The following is a 25,637-nucleotide window of genomic DNA, read 5'->3' on the forward strand; positions in this document are numbered from 1 at the left end:
GCTGAGCCTGCGCGTCTGTAGCCTGTGCTCCGCAACGGGAGAGGCCACAACAGTGAGAGGCCCACGTACCGCAAAAAAAGAAAAAAAAAAAAGTTCTTGAAGTTCATCAGTAAGAGAGGTCCAAGTGTAACACTTGGTTCTGTAACACTGGGTTCTGTAACACTACATCTAATACATTTTGGTTAAAATTACACCCTGGGGAAAGATATTTTACAATAAAATTTGTGTTCTACCTTAAGTGTGATAAATGGGTGTCATTACTTAAAATGTAAATAGTTACATTTTTGTGATACATGTCTTTGTTAAAATCCAAAGGGACATGAGAAAAACTGGTTGTTTTTCTGAAGAGGTCTTAGGACTAATAGCAGCTAATGTATACTTAGCACTATATGACTGTGCCTGCCATGCAAAGGGTGTGTGTTTGGGGGTGGAACTATGAGGAATTGGGAGGCTGAGACTCTTTATGTTTTTTGCCTCCTCATGATAGATTACCAATGAATGTTTAAGGCAAAGGTAGTGGAGTAGATTAGTGATTTTCAAACCAGATTTCTTGCAGCTCTAGAAGAGCTTAGGGACTATTACAGAATTGGAGACAATAGCAATGGTGATTAGCTGACAGGTTAGTGGAGGAGGCTTCAAGTAGGTGAATCTACTGTGTGTCAGAGTCTCAGCTCTAAAAGTTTGGCATGTTAAACTTCAGTCCTCACACTTACACTGCAAAGTATCCATATTCCCGGAACAAGTCCAGAGTTCTAGTACATTGCAAAAGGTCACACAACTTGCATAAATGATAATCTTGGGATCTGAAATCAGAAATGATTCCAGTGCCTGCACTCTTAGCCCCCCTCTGCATTAGTATTATGAATGGGAAAAAGGAAAAATACACTCCCTATGTAAACCAGGCCAATAACATATTTCTTTTGTTTGTTTATTTATTTTTGTTTGTTTGATAAAAGACCTTTGTTTAGCAAGACTAGAGATTATTTAGAGTGGGATCTGGACTTGAACCAGGCTCTACATGGTCTGTTTGACTTAGAATAAGTTACTAATTGTGCCTCAATTTCCTAATTTGTAAAATAGGAATAATAACATGTTGTGAAGGGTAAATGAATTTGTACATGTTATGTACTTTGAACAATATCTGTTACCCACTATAAATTCAATTCATCTACCTACTTGTTTGATACCTTTTTATACCTCTGCTCTGGAAGATAGTCTTTTAAAATTAAATTTAATACTCAGAATAGATTAGTATTTTAGCTTTCTTTCTATTATTATATTTCCCCTTTTGCTTATATATGTATTTAGCTTTATTTTATGTAATGTCATTTCAGGTTCCTATATGATAGTGGATTCTTCAGATCATGACCCTGGAGAAAAAGCCAGACTTCAGCTGCCTACAATGAAGGAGAACGACACTCACTGTATCGACTTTAGTTACCTATTATACAGCCAGAAAGGGTTGAATCCTGGCACTTTGAACATATTGGTTAGGGTGAATAAAGGACCTCTTGCCAATCCAATATGGAATGTGACTGGATTCACGGGTAGAGATTGGCTTCGGGCTGAGCTAGCAGTGAGCACCTTTTGGCCCAATGAATATCAGGTAATCACCTGTTCTTTTCTGGTTCATGCTTTGATGTCATTGGATCTCACTGTGTATGTAATACTTAGAGGTAAATACTAGCCCCATAGGAATAAGAGATTGTTTCTTTAGCTCTCCTCCAGTGCTATGCTTGAGGAAATGTTTGACTACATTGGCACAAAATCTGCAAAGTAGAGAAAATATTTCAACATATGGAAAAATGTAGTTTAGGTACAAAATTTGTTGGTTGTTTGGCAAAGAGCTGCTTATTGACAGATATATTTCTGTCTCTGTTCAGGAAGAAATAGGCTTTTTGAGTTGAGTGTACTATTCAGACTGGATTGGTTTACTGGCTTCTTGAAGATAACATTTAAAAAATAAACATGAAATAGTGTTTCATGAAATATGTTATCTAAGGGGGAGGCATTTTCAATAATTTTAAAATATTTTTGTCAATTACATGGAGTATAAAAATAGGCAAACAAAACCTCACCAAGACTTGAGTGGGGGACAGTTTTGACTTAAAGGTAGCACTAAAGAATTTCAGTAAGAATTTAGAGTCTTCATTCTAGTGACGAAGTGAATGCTTCATTCCATCCCACTGCCGCTTGACTGCCTCTAAGTACTTATTATTACTCATAAGTCTCCCTTACATGGCCTATCATGGCTTCTCCAGCCCCAACTATAAAAAAAATAAGCAAGCAACAAAAAAAGTTGTCCACATGTCTTTGGATCTCCCCCCCCCAGAAATTTTTGATTTAATTATGAGTAAACCAGACAATGAATAGTGTCAATACCTACATTGTGATTTGTGTGACAGAGTTTATATGGTTGAACCAAAGAAGTCCATTTACCAGTTTGGAAAGTTGTTCAGTAATCTTCATTGTAAGGTTCAGGACCTGGTAACAGAAAGTTACCTCTTCTGAAAATTCACTTCTGTGTTAGATCTTGAAATTTAAACTTTTAAAAGATTTGCCTGTTCTTAGCTTATTACAGAACCTAATGAGAATGAGTTGATGTAAAAGTATATTTTTTATTATTGTTGGTGAGTAATTTATAAGCTAATAGTTTTATTTCTGCTTTTTAAAAAAGCATGTTAGGTTTATCTTTGTTCCTGGGAAGAGGGGAGAGGAAATCAATGCATTCTTTTAATTGCTTTGTTTTGAGTTGATTTTTTATTTTATTAAAAGTCTCTTACTTCATACAGGTAAGGTTCTCCATTCAGGGTTATGTGTCTATGAAGATTTCAATGGATTTCTATTAGGTACTAGTTGATTCCATTATTCCTGAACAGAAGGATGTTTCTCTTCAGTTCTGGAGAGCCATCTGCTTCTTCAGGGTGCATAGCTCTGGGTGGGCTGCTTATGTGGTGGGTGAGTGGGTGGAGGCGTGTGAAACTAATGCTAAAGCACTGAAGCAAGATTAACGGGCTCATCTATGACAACAGTGGGTTGATAACTGTCATTGCTGGGTCACCCTTACAGCACATTATCATCATACTGATTTCTTTAGAATCTGTTATTGGAGCTTAACATAACACTAAAAAGAAAAAGCTCTGATTCAGCAAAATAAAACTGTCCACAGATTCAGCCTCCTTAAACTAAATTAAAGCTCAGATAACAAATCTAGCAAAATTATTAAAAATTTGGGTTCTGGAGTAAGGTTGCATATATTCAGCCCTGTTTGTTGTTTGCTACCTACATAGATGGTACATTAAAGAATCAAATTGTTAGTTCTATCTTTGAAAATAAAACCCATAGAAGTAGATTTTGATAAATCCAGCAAATAATGTATCTGTGGTATCATACGGCTGATCCTTTGTAACTAAGAAATGGCATACATGTAATTACTTTTTCCTCTTTTTTTGCTAAGATCTATCTTTGAATCATTGATATTAATAACATTTTCTTTTTTTACCAAATTGTAGTTTCTATTTTATTTTATTATTTTTTATTGAAGTATAGTTGATTTACAATGTTATGTTAATTTCTGCTGTACAGCAAAGTGATTCAGTTATACATATATACATTCTTTTTTATATTCTTTTCCATTATTGTTTGTCACAAGATATTGAATATAGTTCCCTGTGCTATGCATTAGGACCTTGTTTATCTATTCTACATGTAATAGTTTGCATCTGCTAACCCCAGACTCCCACTCCATCCCTCCCTCACCCCCCCAATAACATTTTCTTATGGCACAGATTTCTGGAATGTTAATTTTAATGTTGAGTTATAGTACCAAGAGCTGGATGAACGCTTCTTTGTTCAGTCTCATTTTGCATGACAAAGCTGCCTAGGTTACTTGTACCTGTGGTATTTTAAAGCAAACAGTGCAAAAGGAACCTGTGCAAGTTTCAGCCTGGCTAGTGAGATCTTTTTGGAAATCTCTTGTCAGAGAAAATGATTGCTCAATACATAGAACCTGTGGGTAAATGTCTCTTTGTTGCAGACTGAAATTTGAGCAATAGGTCATTTCTTAAGTGATTACTTTGCTTCCACATCCTTTTCCTTAACTTGCAAAACTTAGCAATCAATGAGAGCAAATAACAGAGCAGAATATTTTTTTATTCATGTGCTTAGTGCTCAATAAATTAGTTGATTGATGTTTTCATCGATTTTGTCATTTAGATACCTAGTGGTATCTGTATATCAGTTTATTAGAAACAACTATATTAATGTAGCATTTTTGCTATTAGGAAATAGCATGAAAAACTTTTGACTATTGCTTAATGCAGACTCTTTATGGATTTTTAAAAATTAAAATATAGCCATTGCAATGTGCCATGTTATAAGCCTACTCTTTCATTCTTTTTTGTTTGCTTGTTTTGTTTTTTTACTCTTTCATTCTTAAAGAAACACTGCATATTTTAATGTTCTCAGACTCTAGATTAAAGAGTTATGATATTTATAGAAATTGTTCTCCTTGGTTCCACAGTTTACTCAGCTTCTCTTCTCCAGAGATCTTACACTGTTCAAACTTGTTCTTTAACCTTGTTTTTTAACTTCTTATTTTTCTTTTGTGTGTCTAGTGAAGACTCCTTTCTCTTCTTTGCTTGAGCCATTCCTTATCTGACCACCTCTTTGGTACAACCCCTTTTCACCCAACTTTAGCAATAACAACAGAAGCAATCAAAAAGAAAATAGGCTGAGAGAGCTCCTACCTTTAATTAGTATAGGATAACTTTTGTATAAAAACCGTGATCCTGAGAGTGAAAACAAAATACTCCTTACAAGCTAGCTCTTCTCTTTTCCATTTTTCTGTTGAACTAAATATCTGAAAAAGATATAGCACACCTTTGGTGTGATTTTCCCTTCCCAGAGATTCCATCTTAGCAGATGACTAAAGAGAAGATTGATGTGGTAATGTAATTACTTAAGTTGTGGACTATTCAATAATGAGGAGATGCCAGTTTTTAACCCCAAGAAACTTAACTTCTGATTTGAAAAAAAGATACATGAAATTGTGAAATGAAGGCAAAAATGATTTCCTGAATAATGAATTTTGGTTATCTGGAGGATCAGGATAAGGGTCCTTATCTCTGGGACCAGCCCTTCCTGGGCAAATCTTGACTTGACTCTACTATTTAGATGGCAGAGTCAAGTGCAGCCTGGGGAGTATTCCTTAATCTTTTTGACTGTAGTTTCCTCATCTGAAAAATGAGGATCACAACAGTACCTACCTCACTGGGTTGTTCTAAGTACTGAATTAAAACATAGTGTTTAGAAAAGTATCTGACACATAGTAGAGGTTTACCATAAATTAGGTTGACGTTACGATGAGTAAACAAAAAATTGTGAACTCTTTTGGATTTAATAAGTGCTCAGCATTTTCTTCTATTGTGAAAGCATACTATTCTTTTCTTTTTGAACACAGTTTTTTTTTAGAGCAGTTTTAGGTTCACAGCAAATTCGAGAGGAAGGTACAGAGATTTCCCCATATACCCCCAGTTCCCACACATGTATAGCTGCCCCCATTATCACACTCCCACCAGAGAGGTACAACAGATGAACCTATATTTGGTACAATAGATGAACCTATATTGACACATCATAATCACTCAAAGTCTGTAGTTAATTTTAGGATTCACTCTTGGTGTTGTACATTCTAAGAGTTTGGACAAATTTATAATGACATGTATTCATCATTATAGAATCAGAGTATTTTTACTGCCCTAAAAGTCTTGTGTGTTCCACCTATTCATTCCTCCCCATCCCTACTCTCTTTTTTTAGGTTTTTTGTTTATTAAAACATCTGATTTTTTGGCACATTATTAGCATGAGGTCACACCATGCTAACCTCTGGGGATATACAGGTAAAGTCCTTCTTCTCTTGAAGATTACAGTCTAGCTTGGCCCTGTAGAAGATAAAAATGTAAATCAGATGTAGGGTCTGCCTTTAAGGAGCCTAGTCCAGATGGGAAGGTGAGATATATGTAGGTAAAACTTTGAAACAATGTAGCATTATTAAATGACTTAATGCATTATTAAATGACTTAAGAGGGGCAGATCTAAAATGTAGTGGGGAAAATGAAAACAAAAGACTTGTTTCCAAAGTAATTTGAGGCAGAAATGGGACTATAATTCTTGTTGCTTGATTTCTCTATTCCTGGATTAGTCTGCTTTCCACCATACCTCATTGTTTTTGTTAAACCACCGTTATTTGGAACGAACACTTTCTATAGTGAAACACAACAAGCAAATGTAAATTGCATTTATGACATAAGCATTGCAGTGATACAACTAATATATAAGGAACTGTTTCTCACCTGTGTCTTCAGAAGCAATAGATGTCTTTTTAGCTCAGTATACTAATTATAGAAAGTATTATATTACATGTATTTTATTTGCCATGGTTACAAGTTGCTAACTCTTCCTGTTTTTATAGGCCTTAAGTACATACTGTAAATTTTTTAATTGCTCTAAACAGAAGTAAAAAGAAAAAAAAAAACAGCAACCCAAATATTATGAGTTATTATCTCAGTGTTAAGTTTCAACTGAAGATCAGCATACCTCTAAAAGTGTTATTTTCTCCACTCTGGAAATCTGACCTGTCTTGTATGTGTAAAACTAAATTCTGCTCTTGGATTAAATCCATTAGTTTCTTACTGAACAGTGAGGTTGTTACCAAATGAGGCAGGCAGACATAACTTCCAGAACTATTAGTGGAAACCTAATCTGCTGGTTTCCATTAACTGGGTGCACATCAATAATCACAAAAATGTTGTGTGATGAAAACTACAGCGGTTTGGCCTGAAATTGGAAAGTGATAATATAGCTGAATATGCCTTTTTTTTTTCACCTCCTAATTCACTGAGAAATAAATGCTGAACTTTTGCCACCCATTTTCTTCTTAACATTTTTCACTGGTTTAAAAAACTGTAAGAACTGGACAAGCATGGGGTCTTTTGTTTTTGTCTCCCTTTTAAAGGTTTATGTTAACATGCATTACACTGAAATTTTGGCAATGGAATGTTTGTTGCACTCCAGAGATACTACTGCTTTGGATCCAAGAAGATTGGGACTTAAACCAAATAACTTTACTTAAATAAAAAGTCTCTAAAAGATTGATCTCGAAGGATGGAGCTGAAGTAAGAGCATGCTCATGAACCATCCATGCAAAGAGTGAGGAAAGAGGATATCACTCCTGTGCCATAGCTCTTGGAATGCTCCCAATTTTTACTGCTCCTCATCCAACCATGTAGAGCCCCACTGAAGAGAGGAGGGTGGCAAGATTTTTCTTTTGAAGATGGATTTTCTTTCCTAGTCTGCTTGAGCTGCCATAACAAAATACTATAGACTGAGTGGGCTTAAACACCAGAAATTTATTTCTCTCATGGTGTGAAGGCCAAAGATCAAAGAGTTGGTCTATTTGTTTCCTGGAGAGAGCTCTCTTTCTGGCTTGCAGAAGGCCACCTTCTCCCTGTGTCCTCACATAATGAACAGAGAGAGAGCTCTGGTGTCTCATCCTCTTCTTATAAGGGCACGAGGCCTATTGGATTAGGGTCCCACACTTTTGACCTCACTTAACCTTTATTACCCCCTACAGGCCCAATCTCCAAATACAGTCACATTGGTGATTAGGACTTCAACATATGAATTTGGTGGGAGTGGACACAATTCAGTGCATACCACTAGGTGTATCTTACAGCTGTAACTTCATTTATAACCATTATAAATGACTCTGGCTCATTATCTTGTATGACAATATTGCAGGTATTATTAATTTCCTGTTGAATAGTCATTCTACTCACTTTTTTCCACGTTGGCTAGGTACCCTCCCACCTTACTTACTTTCCCAACTTACTTTGCAGGTAGCAGTGGTCATGTGACCAGCTCTGGCCAATGAGTTATGATGGAAAGTCAGCCGGGAGACTTCTGGGAAAGGTGTTATTCCCTGATTAAAAAGAGATACATGTTGTTGCATGAGAACATGATGCTTGGCACTACTGCAGTTATTTTGTAACTCTGAGGAAGAAGATAACAAACTGAGGGTAACAGAAGAAAGTATGGAAGGAGCCAGGGTCCTACTCTCAGACAAAATAATAACACCAGCAACAATAACAATAATAACTTTCAGAACCACTTTTAGTTGAGTATTCTCCTATGCAGCCCAAAGCATCCTAATATATCATGTCACATCTTTGTTGACCTTTCAGTCAGTCCCACCTCTCAACACATGTTTGTAGATAGCACATGTGAGACATATGGCAGAATTAAAAGTATACATATCTATCTATGAATGAAACAATTAATATTTTTCAGTCCAGTTGCAGGGAGAAGACAAAGCTATATACCTGAAAATGTAAATAGGACTGTAATAGAATGAATCAATGACTGAAGGGAGTAGAAAGAAAGGAAGGAAGGGTAATTTGTTGAGTGTCTACCCTGCACACGACACTGAACTGGGTACTTCCATATATGTCATCTTTACTTTGTTTTAATATTTGATCAAGTGCTAAGTGAATGTTTCTTATCTTCATACATGGGCTAAGTTGCTTGTTATTAAGTGGTTGAAATTATTCCCCTTTTCCTCTTTACTAATTTAACCCTTGCTTTTAAATTTTTGGAATTTAGCCATATCAGTGACATCTGAAGTTGACTTAACTTCACAACTAAATAGGCTTATTTTAGTTCTGGTAACAGTAATTGCCTAACATGGGCATTTTGGCTCATTTTTACACTGGTACCATACCTTCTGTTTGATAGGCTCTTAACAAAGCAGCTTTTTGCTGCTCATTTTTACTCTTAATGTTTCCTTATTTGTCTCATTTAAAGTACTCCAAATAGGATTGAAAAAACTTTCACGTTATTATAGTCATCGTTTTCTTAAAACTTATCATCCTATGAGGATGACTTCTCTCTGTTTCCTGATGGTGATTTGCTTTTATTATAAAACACCTGCTTTACTTTTCCTTTGGACTCTGTTTGCATTGATTCATTGATGAAACTTACAGTGTGTAAACAAATGTAAACAAATGAAGAAAAGAGTCCTGTTAACACAGTAATTATTGCAAGCAGATGACAGAAGTCTGTTGTTATTCTACTAAATCATACCTGTTTTCATTTAGTATAGCAGGAGCTGTCAAGTGTCCCTTCACTAATTCTTTTTTTTTTTTTTTGGCGGTACGCGGGCCTCTCACTATTGTGGCCTCTCCTGTTGTGGAGCACAGGCTCCAGACGCGCAGGCTCAGCAGCCATAGCTCACGGGCCCAGCCGCTCCGCGACACATGGGATCCTCCCGGACCGGGGCACGAACCCGTGTCCCCTGCATCGGCAGGCAGACTCTCAACCACTGCGCCACCAGGGAAGCCCCCCTTCACTAATTCTTTTGAGAAATATTTCCATGAAATTAATGCACTTTTAATAGCAGATTGAAAAATAATGAGCAGTAAGCAGAGTTAGGCAGCGTTTGTTCAGCTTGTGACTTTTTCTTAGGAGTTTGTTTCATCCCAGGGGACTGGGCAAGACAGATGCTCCAAAGGGTGGAAGAGATGCCCATACCTCGCTTGCTCACTCACTTGTGTTCAGCCCAGCTTGTTGAATCCAAATTAACACACTACTGATTCCTTGTTTTCCATACCTCAGTATCTATTAATTACATACATTAATGGGCTGATCTTCATACACTAAGATGAAAAAAAAGTATATTACTGGGGCAGAATTCCTAGCCAAACACAAAAAAATGTAAGAACGATTTCCTTCTAATCCGTTTAATCTGACAATGCTGTACCATTTATTAATGCAATACCATATCAATGAGAAAAATGTAGATAACAATTTAAAATCAATTCCTTGTTCAGTGATTTTGTCTGCTGACTTTGATGGTTAATTGGAATTCCCCCCCCCACCCCCACAAGGGCTTTTGATTTTCTGTACAATCTGAATTTCTTTGCGACCTCTTTGTCCATTTACATGTCAAAGACTGATTTTTCTTTATTTTAGGTTGTACGTGGTGTGTAACAAAATATCGCTTCCTCAAGGGAAAAACAAAACTAAACTGGGTGACATTATGTTTTTATCTAAAATTTAACTTTTGTTGCTGTGGTGATTTCAGTTTCCATTCTTAGAACATAATGGAAAAAGGAAAGGTTGTAATTATCTATTTTAGCATAGGCTTTTAAATTGAGAGATTATGGTAGGGAAGAAATATAAAGGAAATGTCAGGCATATTTGTACTTCGTATCTAGTTTACTATTCCTTTTGATTATTCTGTTGTTAGTAATAAAAGTTGGAATTTAAAGGAAAGCAAGCTTTGAACACTGTAAATTAAAACATCCACTTATGTAATCTAGTGGACATTATGGATAATTTTAGCTGTTTTGATTTTTAAAAGGTATTTTTAAAGCTGTCATTATAAAACTAGCTTCTACATGTTATTTCTGCATTTAGTTACATAAATAACCACTGCACACACCACTGGAATTCCCTGATGAGATTTAGATCCTTAATATTCTTTGAATGATCTTTTAAAAAAATCATTCTTCTCAGCTTTCTGGAAGCAGTAAATCAATTCTCATTTTATGCTTAAAAATAAGGTGTAGGGCTTCCCTGGTGGCGCAGTGGTTGAGAGTCCGCCTGCCGATGCAGGGGATACGGGTTCGTGCCCCGGTCTGGGAAGATCCCACATGCCGCGGAGCGGCTGGGCCCGTGAGCCATGGCCGCTGAGCCTGCGCATACGGAGCCTGTGCTCTGCAATGGGAGTGGCCACAACAGTGAGAGGCCCGCATACCGCAAAAAAAAAAAAAGGTGTATACATTATATTTACATTCTTATATTTTAAAAACATCTATATGACTGGACACCCAGATTATAAACAAATACATTTATTGACTGAGTTAACTTAATTTGAGGAATTTTAATTTTTTTTAAATTTATTTTTAAATTTATTTATTTATTTATTTAGGGCTGTGTTGGGTCTTCCTTTCTGTGTGAGGGCTTTCTCTAGTTGTGGCAAGCGGGTGCCTCTCACTATCGGGGCCTTTCTCTTTAAAGCTCTTATTTACAAATGAAAGGTACCAACTAAAGCTAGCAAAGTCAAAAAGAGATAGAATTGAAAAGATTTGGGATTCTGTCACAGCATGTTAGGGAAGTAGAGTATCCAAGCCTGAAGAAGGTAGGGGCCCTGGAATAGCAACAACAACATTGACTTTCTCTCTGTATGTCACTATGAATGACTCATTAATTTATCCCTTTCACAAGTATTTATCAAAGCAACCTAATCTATGCCAAGCACTATTCTGGCTGCTGGGGATATACAGTTCTGAATAAGTCTCAAGGTTCCTATTCTCCCAGGAGTTCTACTCTAGGGGTGGGAGGGGGGGAAAATAGATAGATAAATAAATGAGCAAAATATCAGAATGCAATAAGTACTAAAAAATTAAAATAGAATAATGTGAGAGTTAGAGTTCTGGAAACCATCTTGGACCAGGTGGTTCAGGGAAAACTATTGGAGAAAGTGATTTTCACCTGGAGATCTGAATGGCAAAAGGGACCCAGGCACACAAAGATCAGGGAAATGCAGCAGAAACAGCAAACAGCTAATTCAAGGCCCTAAATTTGGGGAGATTGGCATCGTGGAGGGACAGAGGACAGGTGGAGGAGTGGTCAAAGGAGACCTTTTCTAGGATGAGATGGGCAGGTTCTAGTTATGTGGAGCTTTGTCATCCAAGGAAAGACTTTCAACACTTCTGAAAAGATTTTTATAAAGGGATTCTATTTACTCATTTTTGGTCTCATCTTGGAAATGTTCCAAATATACTTTAGTCTTTTCACTGCTTACTCTCCAGTCACAACTCTGCTTGTGTCCCCTCTTGATAATGGTAACAGTTCCCTGTTTCCCTTGCCTTCAATTCTATTATAAAACTTTTGGGGGGATGCTATTTTGCTGATATTGACCTCCTCAGGTTTTGCCAGTGTTTGCTTTGAAGTTAAAATGTTTAGCCTTCATGTGAGGTCCTTCATAATTTAGCCTCAGTCAACTGCTCCAATCTCTTTACCTTTTTTTTTTTTTTTTTTTGCGGTACGCGGGCCTCTCACTGTTGTGGGCTCTCCCGCTGCGGAGCACAGGCTCTGGACGCGCAGGCTCAGCGGCCATGGCTCACGGGCCCAGCTGCTCCGCAGCACGTGGGATCTTCCCGGACCGGGGCACGAACCCGTGTCCCGTGCATCGGCAGGCGGACTCCCAACCACTGTGCCACCAGGGAAGCCCTATTTTTTTACAGGCACCCTCTGCTTTAGTCAAACTGCAAGATGCTCTAATTGTTCTTTGGGCACTTTGCGTGTGTATGTGAATGTAAACATGATATATATATCATGTTTATATATATATATATATATATACCTTAATATGTAAATATATAATATATATATATACTATGTACCTTATATATAATATGTATACCTTATATATAAGTATTATATAATATATATTATATACTATATATATACCTTCTAAAATGCCTTTGTTTCTTCCTTTGCCTCGCCCAGGTTCTATTAATCCTTTAAGACCCAACGTTATGCCCACTTCTACCATGAAGCATTTGTTAGTCACTTCACTCTCCTTATATCTGTATTGCTTACATTGCTATTTAGACATTTAGCTTGTAATATTTCAGAGAGTTTTATGTTTTGTGCCCCCAAGCGGATTATAGAACCTCTTTGAAAAGGGACCAGGTGTGCCGTAAAGACAGTGTAATATTTATGTGGTGCTTTGTATTTTGAAAGCAGTTTGACAAATTAAAAAAAATTCATCTTCATAGTAGCATTTTGAGGTCATTAGGAAAAGGAGAACTATTTTTATTTTAGAGATAAGGACTGAGGGAGGATAAGTGACTTGTTTAAGGTCATGTTGCTAGTAGAATTGAGTTAGGTCCCCTAAAGGTAAATTCTAGTTCCTCTCTTATGTATCACGCTGTTTGTTTATTGATAATGATTTTTCAGTCTCGGTCTCAAAAGAAAGTTTGATTTGCTGATTAAATATTAAGTGATGGGATAAGAGTAAGGTTATAGTTATTTCACTTCCATGCAATATCTCAGGAAGTTTTTCCTTATTATTATTTGCTAATATTTCTTTAAAAACATTGAATATTTTTATGGTTTGTCTGTCAAGAATTGATTGGATGAAGTAAGCTGAACACTTAAGGGCCAGCTCAGAACTTCGGTGGATTGGATTTCAATTCCTTTCCATAACCAAGTATTTACTGAGTTGTTATTACATGCTTGGCACTAATCTAGGCTCTGGAAGAAAACAAACAAGTATGAAAACAATTTCATACCTTTCTTTAGGGAATATAGAGTCCAGTCAGGAAACTGGCCATGTGTTGACAAGTTTTGATGGTAGGTGATGGTTAAATGGGGTTCTGTTATACAGTTATCTCTAATTTTATATATATTTGAAAATGCCATAATAAAACAATGGGGAAAAGAAAAGTCTTCTGAGGGAGATGAAACTTCCATATTGGCGGTCTTGTATTGTTATTTAATTAAATGGCCAAAGGAGTGAAGAAAACAATGCTATTAAAGGAGCTCCAAGAAGGAAGCAACACACAGGCCCTGTGGTCAGACAAAAATGGAGTGGAATCTGGGTATGCAAAAGCAGGAGTAAAAAGGGGTCTAGGTTTCCTCATTGCAAGGCATAGATAGCGCCCTCTGCTGTCAGAAATGAGAATGATCATATTGTGTGAGGGGACAGCCACACTGGTCTGGCTGAAGTGGAGGGTTTTGACGTGAAGAGGAGTGACAGAGGATGTTGAATCGGTTGGACCCTATTATTCAGAAGTTTCCAAATCCAGGTGGTGAGATCTGTTTGTTAATTTGACTCCTAAATGTTTGCGGACCACTCAGAAAAGTCTAATCAGCAGAGCAGCGTGATGACAGTGATGATTTTTAAAAGTCATTCTTTTTAAGGCTAAGCTCAGCAGATAAAGGTGGACCTTAACTCAGCATTTGCTGGTTATCCCCACACTGCTATTATTCAAGCTCCGTATGTTCAAATCAGACTCTTGAAGTTGTGATGTTCAAAATTTTTGCATGAAGACCTGTGGGGGGCAAGGCATATTTTTGTTATTTAGTTCCCTTTCTACTAGGTAGAAATTTATTTATTATGAAAGGCAATCAGGTTTTGGCAGACAAACTCACATTTGAAACAAAATGTCTATTCAAGGATTCTGCCTTTGTCAACAGAATTGCTAAATTTTGTTCATTTAAGCTTATTCTTTCCACTGGGATTGCGGGGAACTTTCCTTTATTATAAAGGATGAAGGCTGTCCAGGTGATGCTCTTCTCCATCTGCCCGTTAAGTCCTTAATCTTCTACAGTGGGTGGTTTCTAATCCTTTATTTGCTTTATGTACCAGTGGTTCCAAGTTGGACAAGTTCTGTGTCACATATGCCAACAAAGTAAGTTTCCTTGTGCCGTAAAAGGGCATGCTATGACCCAAGATCTCTGGAAAATAAAGTGGCTTGCTGTTCACAAGCGAGCCTGCTGGTTTTAATGCAACCCAGTTAGTAAATGGCATTCACTCACTATACAACCAGGAGTGCCCTATTGATTGGTGGCAGGAAGCTCCTTGTTCACGTTGAGATTTCCTTTTGCAGGGTTGCTAGTCCCTGAGAATTGTCAGTGTGCTGCCTTTGTGATGAAGTGAAAGGTCCTTTCTGATTTTTTTCATTGCTGTTTACTTCTCAGTTTGGAGCCAGCTGAGTTCTTGAGTCAAGGGCCTGAGTTATAAGGCACAGAAGTTTCATTTTTTTTTTTTGTTTACTTATTTTTAAAATTATTTATTTATTTATTTGGTTGTACTGGGTCTTAGTTGTGGCTCGCTGGCTCCTTAGTTGCGGCTTGCCGGCTCCTTAATTGCGGCAGTCAGTCTCCCCACTTGTGACGTGGGAACTCTTAGTTTTGGCATGCATGTTGGGATCTAGTTCCCTGACCAAGGATAGAACCCGGGCCCCCTGCATTGGGAACGTGGAGTCTTCACCACTGCGCCACCAAGGAAGTCCCAAGGCACAGAAGTTTTAAATGAGTTTGTTTTTGGATTTTCCTTGGTCAGGGTTCTTTTTGGAAGAAAGTCAAGCAAATAATACAGGAGGCAAAGTTATGCACTGCTTCTTAGTTATCACTCTACTACCTTAAATTCAGTGGGCTACCTTGTCAGGAGGTTATGCCCTGAATTGAATTTCAGCCTTGAACCCCACTCTAGTTCAGAGAGCGCTCACGTTGCAGAAACATTCTTCTCACTTCAGAAACATAAACCTTCCTAACAAATCATCTTTACACCCGGTGAGATCTTTTATCTATCACCTACCTTATGTGATAACTGGGAATCAGAAGGACAGGCACAATCCATTTCCTCTGTTCTTCAAGTAAAAGCCCATAAAGAGTATAACTAACTTAGTAGAGGATAGTGCTTGTTAAGACAGGGGATAGCACACCTAACTTTAAAAAAAGAAAGAAAAAGAAAGCGTCGTTCCTCGTCCAGTACTTTTGCATCTCCGATTAGCTGTCATATAAATGGATGACACTGGTTTGTAGAATCAGAGACTGGAACTTTTTATTTTATTTTTTCAATCTCATTGCCACTACTAAAATGGCAGTGGATAGGGAGATTACTTAAACCATGATTTGTGATCATATTGCCTGGAGGGGGTGAATTGGTATCAAATGGGAAATTTTCTATAAAAATGGTGTTAACTTTGAGGAGAAGGAGAAATTTATTAAAATGATGAATATTTTAATTTGGAGGGAATCATATGCATTAAGAGAGGCACTTGGGCTTTTTATCACAACCGGACCACACAAAATTGCTTTAATTTCTAAGTGTTACCACGTTCTCTCCTTCAGCAATACAAAGCAGTTAGGGCCATGAGAAGTTAATTACACCTTCTGATGTAAAAGACTCTGGAGGCAGTGCCTGCAGTGAGAGGAGGTTCAAGATGTTTTACAGAGCAGCTCCCTGCATCCCTGTATAGCTGTTGTTTTGTGAAGGGTCCAAGAGCCTCACTTATAGACCAGGTCTTCTGCATCTGGTCTCTGACACTTCCCTATTGTTTGGGTCATTTCCAGAGACTGTTGACTCTTCCTAGACTCTGGATTCCCTCTCCCCTCTCTGCCTTCATCCTTGCTCTGGAGGCCCAGTAGCATCTACCACCCTTGTCCCAACGGAAACAATGTCCCTCTTAGGGACAATCTTGTCCTTGGACCAGGAGCTAGGAGAATTGGGGAGTGGGAGAAGTGATGCTCTGCCATACCCTTTAATAAGACCCATTTTAAAAGTCTAGGGAGTGCTCAGTTGGATTAGACTTGTGGTGAGTTAAAAGGAATGATGAGAAAGTTGAACTCTTTGAACCAAGAAGCCATTCTGTAGCAGAGGTGTAATTTATAGCCTATTGACTATTTTCTGACTGTTGAGTGAGACATTTAGGGGATAGTTACCTTATCATTTTTTAATGCCCAAGGTTATAATATTATTTATTTAAAAGTGACATATAATCTCTACAGTTACCTCCTTTCTCCTATGTCTTTCGTTCCTCTCTCCAGGCCCACCCCAATATGTCCCATGAGCCCACTTGCCTGCCCCTCTCTTCACAAACATGCAAAGTTTCATCCAGCTGAAAAAAATGTGTGTGTATTCCATGCATAGCTATCTCCACAGCCCGGCTTCTGCAGAGCGTGGTTGTTACTTGCTGCCTCAGGTTCCTCTCAAGGTGTTCTCATACCTTATAGCTTGGTTGTTCTCTCTTTCATGCATCTGAAAATTACTGTCTTGAGATGATGTCTCTAACATTTGTTTCCCGTTCCAATTCCCCTTGACTTCTGTGTAACACTTGACATTCCTGGACTCTCTTTTTCTTCCTTAAATCTAAAAGCCTATATTATCCTTTTTTTTTTTAAACGTCTCTGAACATTTATTCATCTTTATCCTTTTCTGGTATTTTTTTTCTGTCTCATTCTTCTAAATGTAAGCAGTTCTGAGTATTTAGTCAGTTTTCTTTTATTAATATTTATTTTAATGAAATATTTTTATAAAAATATGACTATGCACAAGATACAAAGAACAGTAAAACAAATGTACATGTACCCATAAATCAACGGAAGTAATATCACCAGACCCTTCTGAGAGTCTCTTTCCACTCAGACTTTCCTTTTCTTACCTTGACTTATTTAAAACAAACATTTTATTAAATTTTTAATGTTTTTGAGGTACTATATAAATGGTATCATGCTCCATGCATCTTGGGTCACTTAACTGCTGCTGCCAACCCCACGACATTCAGTATCCGTAACATCTATGTTTTTTGTGTAGCTATATTTTTCTTCACTGCTGTATTGTATTGTTTTTGAATATGCTAAAAGTAATTACCCAGTTTTCTGCCTATGGATATTTGGGTAGCTCTTGGGTTTCCTAGTTGCTGTGTTACAAAGAAATGTGCATGTGCATACATTCTTGTGCATCTGTCTTTGTGAGCAGGTACACGCTCTTCTCTTGTTGTGAAATGGCAAAGTCATACGGAGTATACATTTTCGACTTGATAAGATGACCCTAAGTTGTTTGCCAAAGTGATTGAATATTGGCATTCCAACCAGCATGGTGCAAACACTTCTATTATTGTATATTCTTATCAAAAATAACTATATTTGATATTGCTAGATTTTCAGATTTTTCAGAAAGGTATTTTTAGATTTTTCAGATTTCCTTTTCCATTGAGTGGGTGTAAAATTGTAATCAAAATTTGCAATTCTTTTTCTGAATTTTTCTGAGTATTGTTGAAGTTGAGAGGATTTTCAAATGTTTGTATTTGTGTTTCGACTTTCTTCAAGTGCCTTTTTATGTCGTTAGCCCATTTTTCTACTGTTTTATCCATTTCTTATCAATAGGTAAACATTACTTAGTCTGGATATTAATCATTTGACAATAACTTGTTTTTTTCAGGTTTGGCTTTAAGTTTTCACTTTTGTTATAGTTCTGTAGACAAAATTTTAGCTTTAATGTTGATGATTTTATTGAAATTTCATGTACAGATTAAAAAAACATTTTAAGAAACCCTTCCCAACTCTGAGTTTATTTTTGTCTATGTTTCTTTTAAACATTTTATGATTTTCCTTTAAAATTTAAGTATTTAGGGATCTTGGAAGTGATTTTGTATATGGTGTGAAGTAGGGCTTTTTATGATCATCTTTATTGGTGCTGAACTCATGAATGTGCATTCTCCCCTCTCTGTCTCTGAATGTGTGTATATGTATTTAATTCATATTTGCATTTTGTTTTGATATATTTTCTTGAGCCCTGAGCCCTCTTTCCAACTGCCTGCTAAAAATTTCCATGTTGATGTACATCACCTTAAACTCATACCTAAAACAGAATTCCTTTTCCTACGCTTTCCCAGCCCTCAACCCTACATCTAACAAGTTCCTGAATTCTTTGAATGTTTCCTTTAAAATGAGTTTTTATCTGATTGTTTTTATTTCTGCTACTGCCTTTTTCATACAATGCGACCTAAACCTCAGATCTCTGTAATGTTTCAAGTAGACTCCCTGCATCTCTATTTTCCCTAACCTAATCATGGGTGCCGGCACTATGTTGGTATTAATCTTTCTAAAGCAAAACTTTGAGTCTCTCCAATTAAAATACCTTTATTAACTCCTCGTTGTTCTCATGCTGAAGAGTCTAGTCCCTAAGGCTTTCCAGTTTTTCTTATCTCTAGCCCCAACTCTGCTTTACCTTATCTTCCTCTACAAAATCTCTCTTCTTCTAAATTAGTTTCTCTTTAAATTGTCCGGTGCTTTTTATTTTCATTCATTACATCATTCCCTTGTACCCATTGTTCTACTTCTTGGAAAACCTAAATGAAACCCTTTCTATCATTATTTTGGCATTCGTGATTCACTGACTTATAACTTTCTGAAGGTTTTTGTTGAACAAAAGGTACCAATTTTAATTACTTTGTTGTATTCCCTGTAGCACCCATCACATAATACTTAGCACATAATAGATAATTAATAAATATTGGTGGGTTGATTAGTAGAAGGATACTAATTTTATGCAATGCAATTGTATTTGGATTGTCCTTGGTGAGTTTTTAAAATTTTATTTGATTTGAGGAATTGGGTTTTAAAAATTTCTACATCAAACAAATTTTATTTAGGAAAGTGACAAACTCTATGTTTTTCTGAGAGATCCAATTTTTCAGTCTCCATGGAGAATCTTTTCTTCCTAAATTACAGGTATTTTGTAATGCTAACTGTACGTGGTTAATTTCTGTTTTTTTCTTGATTTCTTTTTTTTTCCTGTATCTTTCTTCGGTTTCTCAGTATCCCTGCTGAAAGAATCCTTCCACATTCTAATAGACATTTTCTTTCCTTTCTATTTTCCATAAACAGTCTAAGTACTAGTGAAAAATGCCTAGACTAACTATTCAAGCCAGATAGTGGAGAAAAGGAAACTTTAAATCCTCTAAGCTGCTAATAATATAGACAGTGAATTTAATATTTTTTGGTGATTCATGCAAGGTAGGGAAAAAAGGAAGGAAAATGGAAAATCTGTTCAAGCCTCTCCATTAGTCAATTTTATTTCAGCTGTTAATTGTTCTGCACCAAATGGCAGTGATAAATCAATGAAATAGTGGCTTTGAAAAGGGGGTTCTTAAAAATCTACTGAAGGGCATATCAACCTTTCTTTTCTCTCTTTTCAAACTTGCAAACAGTAACTCTACTCTAAAGCAATCGAGAAGAAAATGCTTAGAAGACAGGTAGAATAAAGAGCTATTTTTATTTTCAGAAACATTTTTATTTAAGAAAAGAAATACAGAAATAACAAAATAGGCATAGAGCTGTGCTATCCAATCCAGTCCTTAAACTGCTACGATTAGAATGATTCATTTCTCATAAGTTTTGTTTTATAAAACACGTTTCTTGTCTTTTACATTTTTAGATTATCAGCCTGTTACCACTCTCTTAGATGTAATAGGGAACACAAACTGATTGTATGTTAAAATGAATTCTCTGGGAGTTTAATATTCTCAATTCTCTTAGACAAATAAATCTTGAAATGCTTTTTTTTTTGTGTGCATAGTCACATTTCTTAATAGACATAAAGATGGCTTTTAAATTTAGTAATTGGTTGAGTTATACATGTTTTCAACTGAAAGGCTTTAATGATCATTTTATCCAACCCCCTGATTTTGGAGACTGATTGAGGCTAAATGATCTGTGCGTGTCATAAAGAGAAAAGTGTCTGAGTGGGCCAGGTTTCCCTTTCTGTTCAACTACTTTCAAGATAACTAGCTATTTTAAGCATTTCACAATCACATAACTTCTTCCCCTTAAAGTCAAAGATTATTTTGTGTATTTTTATCATTTGCATCCCTTGAAATTACTTGTTCTATACAATATAATGAATCATGGATAGTTAAATAAGCTAAAATATATTGGTAATGTTTTGCTTTCCTGATGATGAATGCTGCTACCTTCAATACCGATGTAAATTAAAGAATACCTTACTCTGAAGGTTATCCTATAATATTTTTTTTCCATAAAGAAGCTGTGTTCCTTTTTCTAGGTATTATACTTTGGTTTTGCTTGGCAGGATTATGTGGAAAGAGCTCTTACATCATCCCCAATTTACCATTGAAGAGCAGAAAACACTGGTGTGGCTCTCTTAGTCTTTTTAAGTGAGCCACAGGCAAAATACAGAACACACTTAATAGTAGTTTTAATGCTCCGGAATTGCATAAGTCATGGGCTGTGATTGGATCTTCCTGACTGTTTTATTCTGACCACAGTGCAGCTTTTGTTTTTTGACTGTAAACGCCTCTGTTATTTCGACAGGTATCAAGACTTCAAGTAATTGTTAAGTGAGTGTTGTAATTGAGATAATCTACTCTTGGAACTGCAGTAACAGTGGAAATCTTTTGCTCTTTAAATTCTGTGTAAAAATAGTCCAAGCGTTTTAAAGAAAAACTTTTCCATTTTAGAAAAAGATTTGCTTGAACAATTTATTTTAATGGAATAAAATTAAGTAATGAATCTTAATGCCACAGCTTTAACTGAAGTCTTCTAGCTTAAGAAAATCACTTTATAGGAGAGATTAGGTTAACCTCTTGAGGTAGTACGGAGTCACTTTTACTTAGAGACTACATGATTTATAACAAAGTAATATGAGTGAATATTGAATGGCATTCCACCCATATTTAAACACTCAGGCAGTGGCATGGAAAATAATTGCTGAAAAATACAATAGGACAAATACACTAATGGATGTGATCTCCACATATTTATTACTGTCCCCATCTTGAGCCATAGGCATGCCTTCACCCATATTTCTCTCCACCAGCCAAGGGCATCTTCCTATAGATTGACAGCTACCTTAACTCTTTAAAGGAAGACCACTAATAGAGATCCATAGTAAAAAAGTCTAGAGGTAGAGTTCAATGGACGAAAAAGGGGACTAACTTTGTAAGATCTTGCTGGAATGCAGAGCTGTTAGGGTACTGGAATTAGCTTACCATTTAGAAGACTCTTTTAGTAATTTCGGTCAGAGATAGAAACAGAGGACCGGAAATAGGCTGAAACTGACAGTGCAGACTTGAATGAAATCAATTGATTTCCCAGAAATGGTTCGGAGATGGAATTGATAGGAGTTGAAGGTTGATTTGGCATGTGGGATTAGAGTAAGAAGGAAGAGGTACTGCCGTGTTTTCTAATTGTGCAAGTGTCGTGGAGTGTGATGCTATTTGTTGTGATGTGGGTTATTTGAGAGGAGGCAGATTGGTATGTTTGAGAGAGAGAGAGAGAGAGAGAGAGAGTGAGTGTGTGTGTGTGTGTGTGTGTGTGTGTGTGTGCTGAGAGTTGTGGAGCTGGATGATGCTGATTTGTTTGACTGTGGGTCATCCATGTGGAGTTGACTTGTAGTTTGGATATCCTAAAGGTCAGGAGAAAGCTCTTTTTAAAACAGATTTGGAAGTCATAAGCATGAAGATGCTGATAAAAATCAGAGGAGGCTAGTATTGCCCAGGATGAATAAATTGAGTAAAAAGAGAGTTTCATAAACATTGGTAATCTGTAGAAGAGTCCAGCAAGTCAAGTCTGAAAAGGAGAAAGACGGGAGATACAAAAAATGAAGAGAAAATCATGAAATTGAGTGACAGGAAATTTAAGGGAAGAGAATATTTCAAGGAAGTTTGATAATATCAAATCCTGCAGAAATCTCAAAGAAGATCAAATAAAAGGGGTTTATAGACTTTAACAGGGAAGACTTTACTTTTAACTTCTAAATACATGTTTTGAGTAAACAGAGAAAAAGAAGGGTAAATAGTTCTGGGGCAGAGGATATTCTTTTTTTTTCTTTCCTGGCTTATAAAAATGAGGGATTTTGTTTTTTGTTTCTTTTTTGTTTGTTTTGTTTGCTTTTTTGCTTGTTCACAATTTTTAATTTAGTGGTAGGAACTTAAAATGAATGAAACTATCAGCATCATCTGCCATTCTTAGTAGATGTTTCTGAATGTGCTACAATATAACCTACCCGATGCAAGCAAGACAATAAATGTACATAATTTTATTTTAGATTAGATAGATCATTGAGATAATATCCTTATCCTAAAAGAAGAATAAAATAATACAGTTTTCCAGCAGTAGAAACAAGACAGTCTAGTTATCAAAGAATAGCAGCAATGATGATCCTTTTAAAAGAGTATGTATATTAAGACAAAATTCCATAAGCTGTATTTATAATAGTTAGATGTGCATTTGTAGAATAAATGTTTCTTCTAAAAAGAAGAAAACATAATTTTTGCTTTTACAATTTAAATAAATATTTTTAAAATGTAGATACTATATATGCTTGGAATCATAATGTGCTTTCGTGTTTAACATTTCTCTTCTTATGTTTTATCTTCTATTTTATTTTTTATAAATTTATTTATTTGGCTGCATTGGGTCTTCGTTGCTGCACGCAGGCTTTCTCTGGTTGTGGTGAGCAGAGGCTACTCTTGCAGTGCGCGGGCTTCTCATTGTGGTGGCTTCTCCTTGTAGAGCACGGGCTCTAGGCGCACAGGCTTAAGTAGTTGTGGCACGCGGGCTCAGTAGTTGTGGCTCATGGGCTCTCTAGAGCGAGTGCAGGCTCAGTAGTTGTGGTACACAGTCTTAGTTGCTCTGCAGCATCTGGGATCTTTCCGGACCAGGGCTTGAACCCATGTCCCCTGCATTGGCAGGCAGATTCTTAACCAGTGCACCACCAGGGAAATCCCTATCTTCTATTTTAAAGCAGCTAATGATTAAAACACAAACTTTACCTACACTTGAATGTGAAACATACTTTTAGTGAACAACTTTAAAATATTGATAGAGTGATGGAAAGTACTATTTTGGTTTCTGTACTTATCACCAAGCATCAGGGCAGTTGAGAAAACTGACAAGAAAATTTCTAATTTTAAGATCTGAAAAAGATAATGTGAGTAAAATATTGTTATTTCGGGAAAGATAGAATTGTATTAAAAGCTATGCTAAAATTATTTACAGTCATACAATTGCTATATTTTATGCCTATATTAAAAATAAAGTAGTGATATTTACTTTCTATTATTGCAAACATTAATTCATTTATTCAGCAAATATTTTTCAAGGGCCTTCATCATGTCAGGCACTGTTCTGGGTACTCACAATGTACCAGTGAGTAAATGAAACAAGTAAATTGCTACTCTGAAGCAACTTATATTATGGCAGGTCACAGGAGACAGTAAACAGTTATAATATAAGTAAGACTAGAAGGTAGTAACAGCTACAGAAAAGAAAATAGAGCAAGATGGTGGGGGCTGGTTGTAGTTTTACACTCCATATTCTGGATGGGTTTCACTGAGTAGGCCCTTGGGCAAAGGTGGAAAGAAGATAAGGGTATAAACCTTATGGTTATCTGTCAGAAAAGCATTGCAGGTAAGGGAAGAGCCAGGGCAAAGGCCATATGGTGAAACATACCTAGTGTGTTCAGGAGTAGCCACTGTGGAGGCCACAATGACTGGAGGGCCATGAACCGGGGAGAAGAGAAGGAGGTGAGGTTTATATGGAGGTTGGGTCAGCTCATTTTGAAACTTGTAGCGCCCGGGAAGGACTTGACTTTTACTCAGAGGGTAGAGGGTGTGCAGATTCATTGGAAGCTTCTGAGTAGAGGAGAGAATTGATTTTGGTGAGTTTAATTGTTTTTCATGTTCTTTCGCACATACTTTATAAGACTGTACATTTAAACTTTTTTTATTAATGTTTACAACAGTGTGCTATAGATAATTGCTACAGTGTAGCCTACAGGCCATGTATGGAATTGTTGTGTGACTCTATAGCATCCTAAAGTTTAAGGTCTGTCGGCTCTGCATATGCCTCATTTTCAGAATCCTAAAAGTTTAATTTTGGAAAATTAAGATTTATTTAAAATAAGCACCTTGATTTGTAGATGTGTAAACTAATTTGCCTAAGATTACTCAGTTGGATTTGCCAGAGCTAGGATTAGGGTTTAGGTTTCCCGAATATAAATGAGAATTAGAAGCGAGAACCAAAAACTACCTACTATGATCAGATTTGTACTCAGTGCCTTACTAATTTTCTTCTAATCCAGTTTCACCACTTAAATTACACTGCTGCATCTTTAACACATCTCTTTGTCCACGTCTGAGTGGATCATTGCTTTTACTACTGGATCTTTCCTATTAATTACTGTATCAGAATCAATCTTTCCTTTCCTCCTCAGGATCAGTTTTTAAGCATTCTTGCTTTATGTGCACCTTGATACATACTTATAGTCCATTCCTGACTGATGGTTTTTGCATATCCTGCAGCAGAGGTGGGAAAATTGTGATCAAATCTAGCTTATGACCTGTTTTTGTACATCGTGATCCAGTAATGGTTTTTGCAAAAGAAAACTATTTCATGACACATGAAAATTATATGAAATCAAAATTTGTTGTCCATAAATAAAGCTTTATTGACACATGGCCATGGTCTCATGCTGCAGTGGCAGAGTTGAGTAATTGTGACAGAGATCATATGGCCCTCAGAGCCTTAAATGTTTTTTATGAGGCATTTTAAAGAAAAAGTTTGGTGACCTCTGTCCCAGAGCAGTGCTTCTCAGACTTTGCTATGCATAGAGTTGCCTGGACGGCTTGTTAAAACCCAGGTTCCCAGGCATCATCACTCTCAGAGGTTCTGATTCCATCAGTATAGGATGGAGCCTGAGACTCTGGATTCTACTCTCAAGCAATCCAAATCCAGCCAGGCCACAGAATGAACACATTTTATACCATTGCCTTAAAGTGGTCCTTCTTGAATTTAATGCCTATCTTAGCTGAACCTCCCCTGTCTTACAATCATTAACCAATTTTGGAGGAAGAAAGTGGAAAAGGTTGTCTTCCGTGAACCTTAAAGCAGCCTGCTCCAAGCAGCAGACCTAGTTCAAACACTGTGCTCTTAACATATCTCAGTGTATTTTAATATAAAAATATTCATTCCTTCTTTCCTACTCTGTCCTTTCTACATAAAATCTTCTATATATTCCTGTTTATCCTGACTTAGAT

General features: G+C 36.6%; 1 protein-coding gene across 4 annotated transcripts in view; it reads left to right on the forward strand.

Annotated features, from left to right (window-relative positions):
* Window positions 1-25,637, forward strand: part of PTPRK (protein tyrosine phosphatase receptor type K) — a 584,222-nt gene that overhangs the window by 209,833 nt on the left and 348,752 nt on the right. For all 4 annotated transcript variants that reach the window (XM_060115422.1, XM_060115424.1, XM_060115423.1 and 1 more), the window contains exon 3: window positions 1,335-1,606. In XM_060115422.1, coding sequence (XP_059971405.1) covers window positions 1,335-1,606 — 272 coding nt within the window. The remainder of the gene's footprint in view (window positions 1-1,334; window positions 1,607-25,637) is intronic.

Source organism: Mesoplodon densirostris, chromosome 12 (genome assembly GCF_025265405.1).
Source record: "Mesoplodon densirostris isolate mMesDen1 chromosome 12, mMesDen1 primary haplotype, whole genome shotgun sequence".
NCBI classification, from domain to species: domain Eukaryota; kingdom Metazoa; phylum Chordata; class Mammalia; order Artiodactyla; family Ziphiidae; genus Mesoplodon; species Mesoplodon densirostris.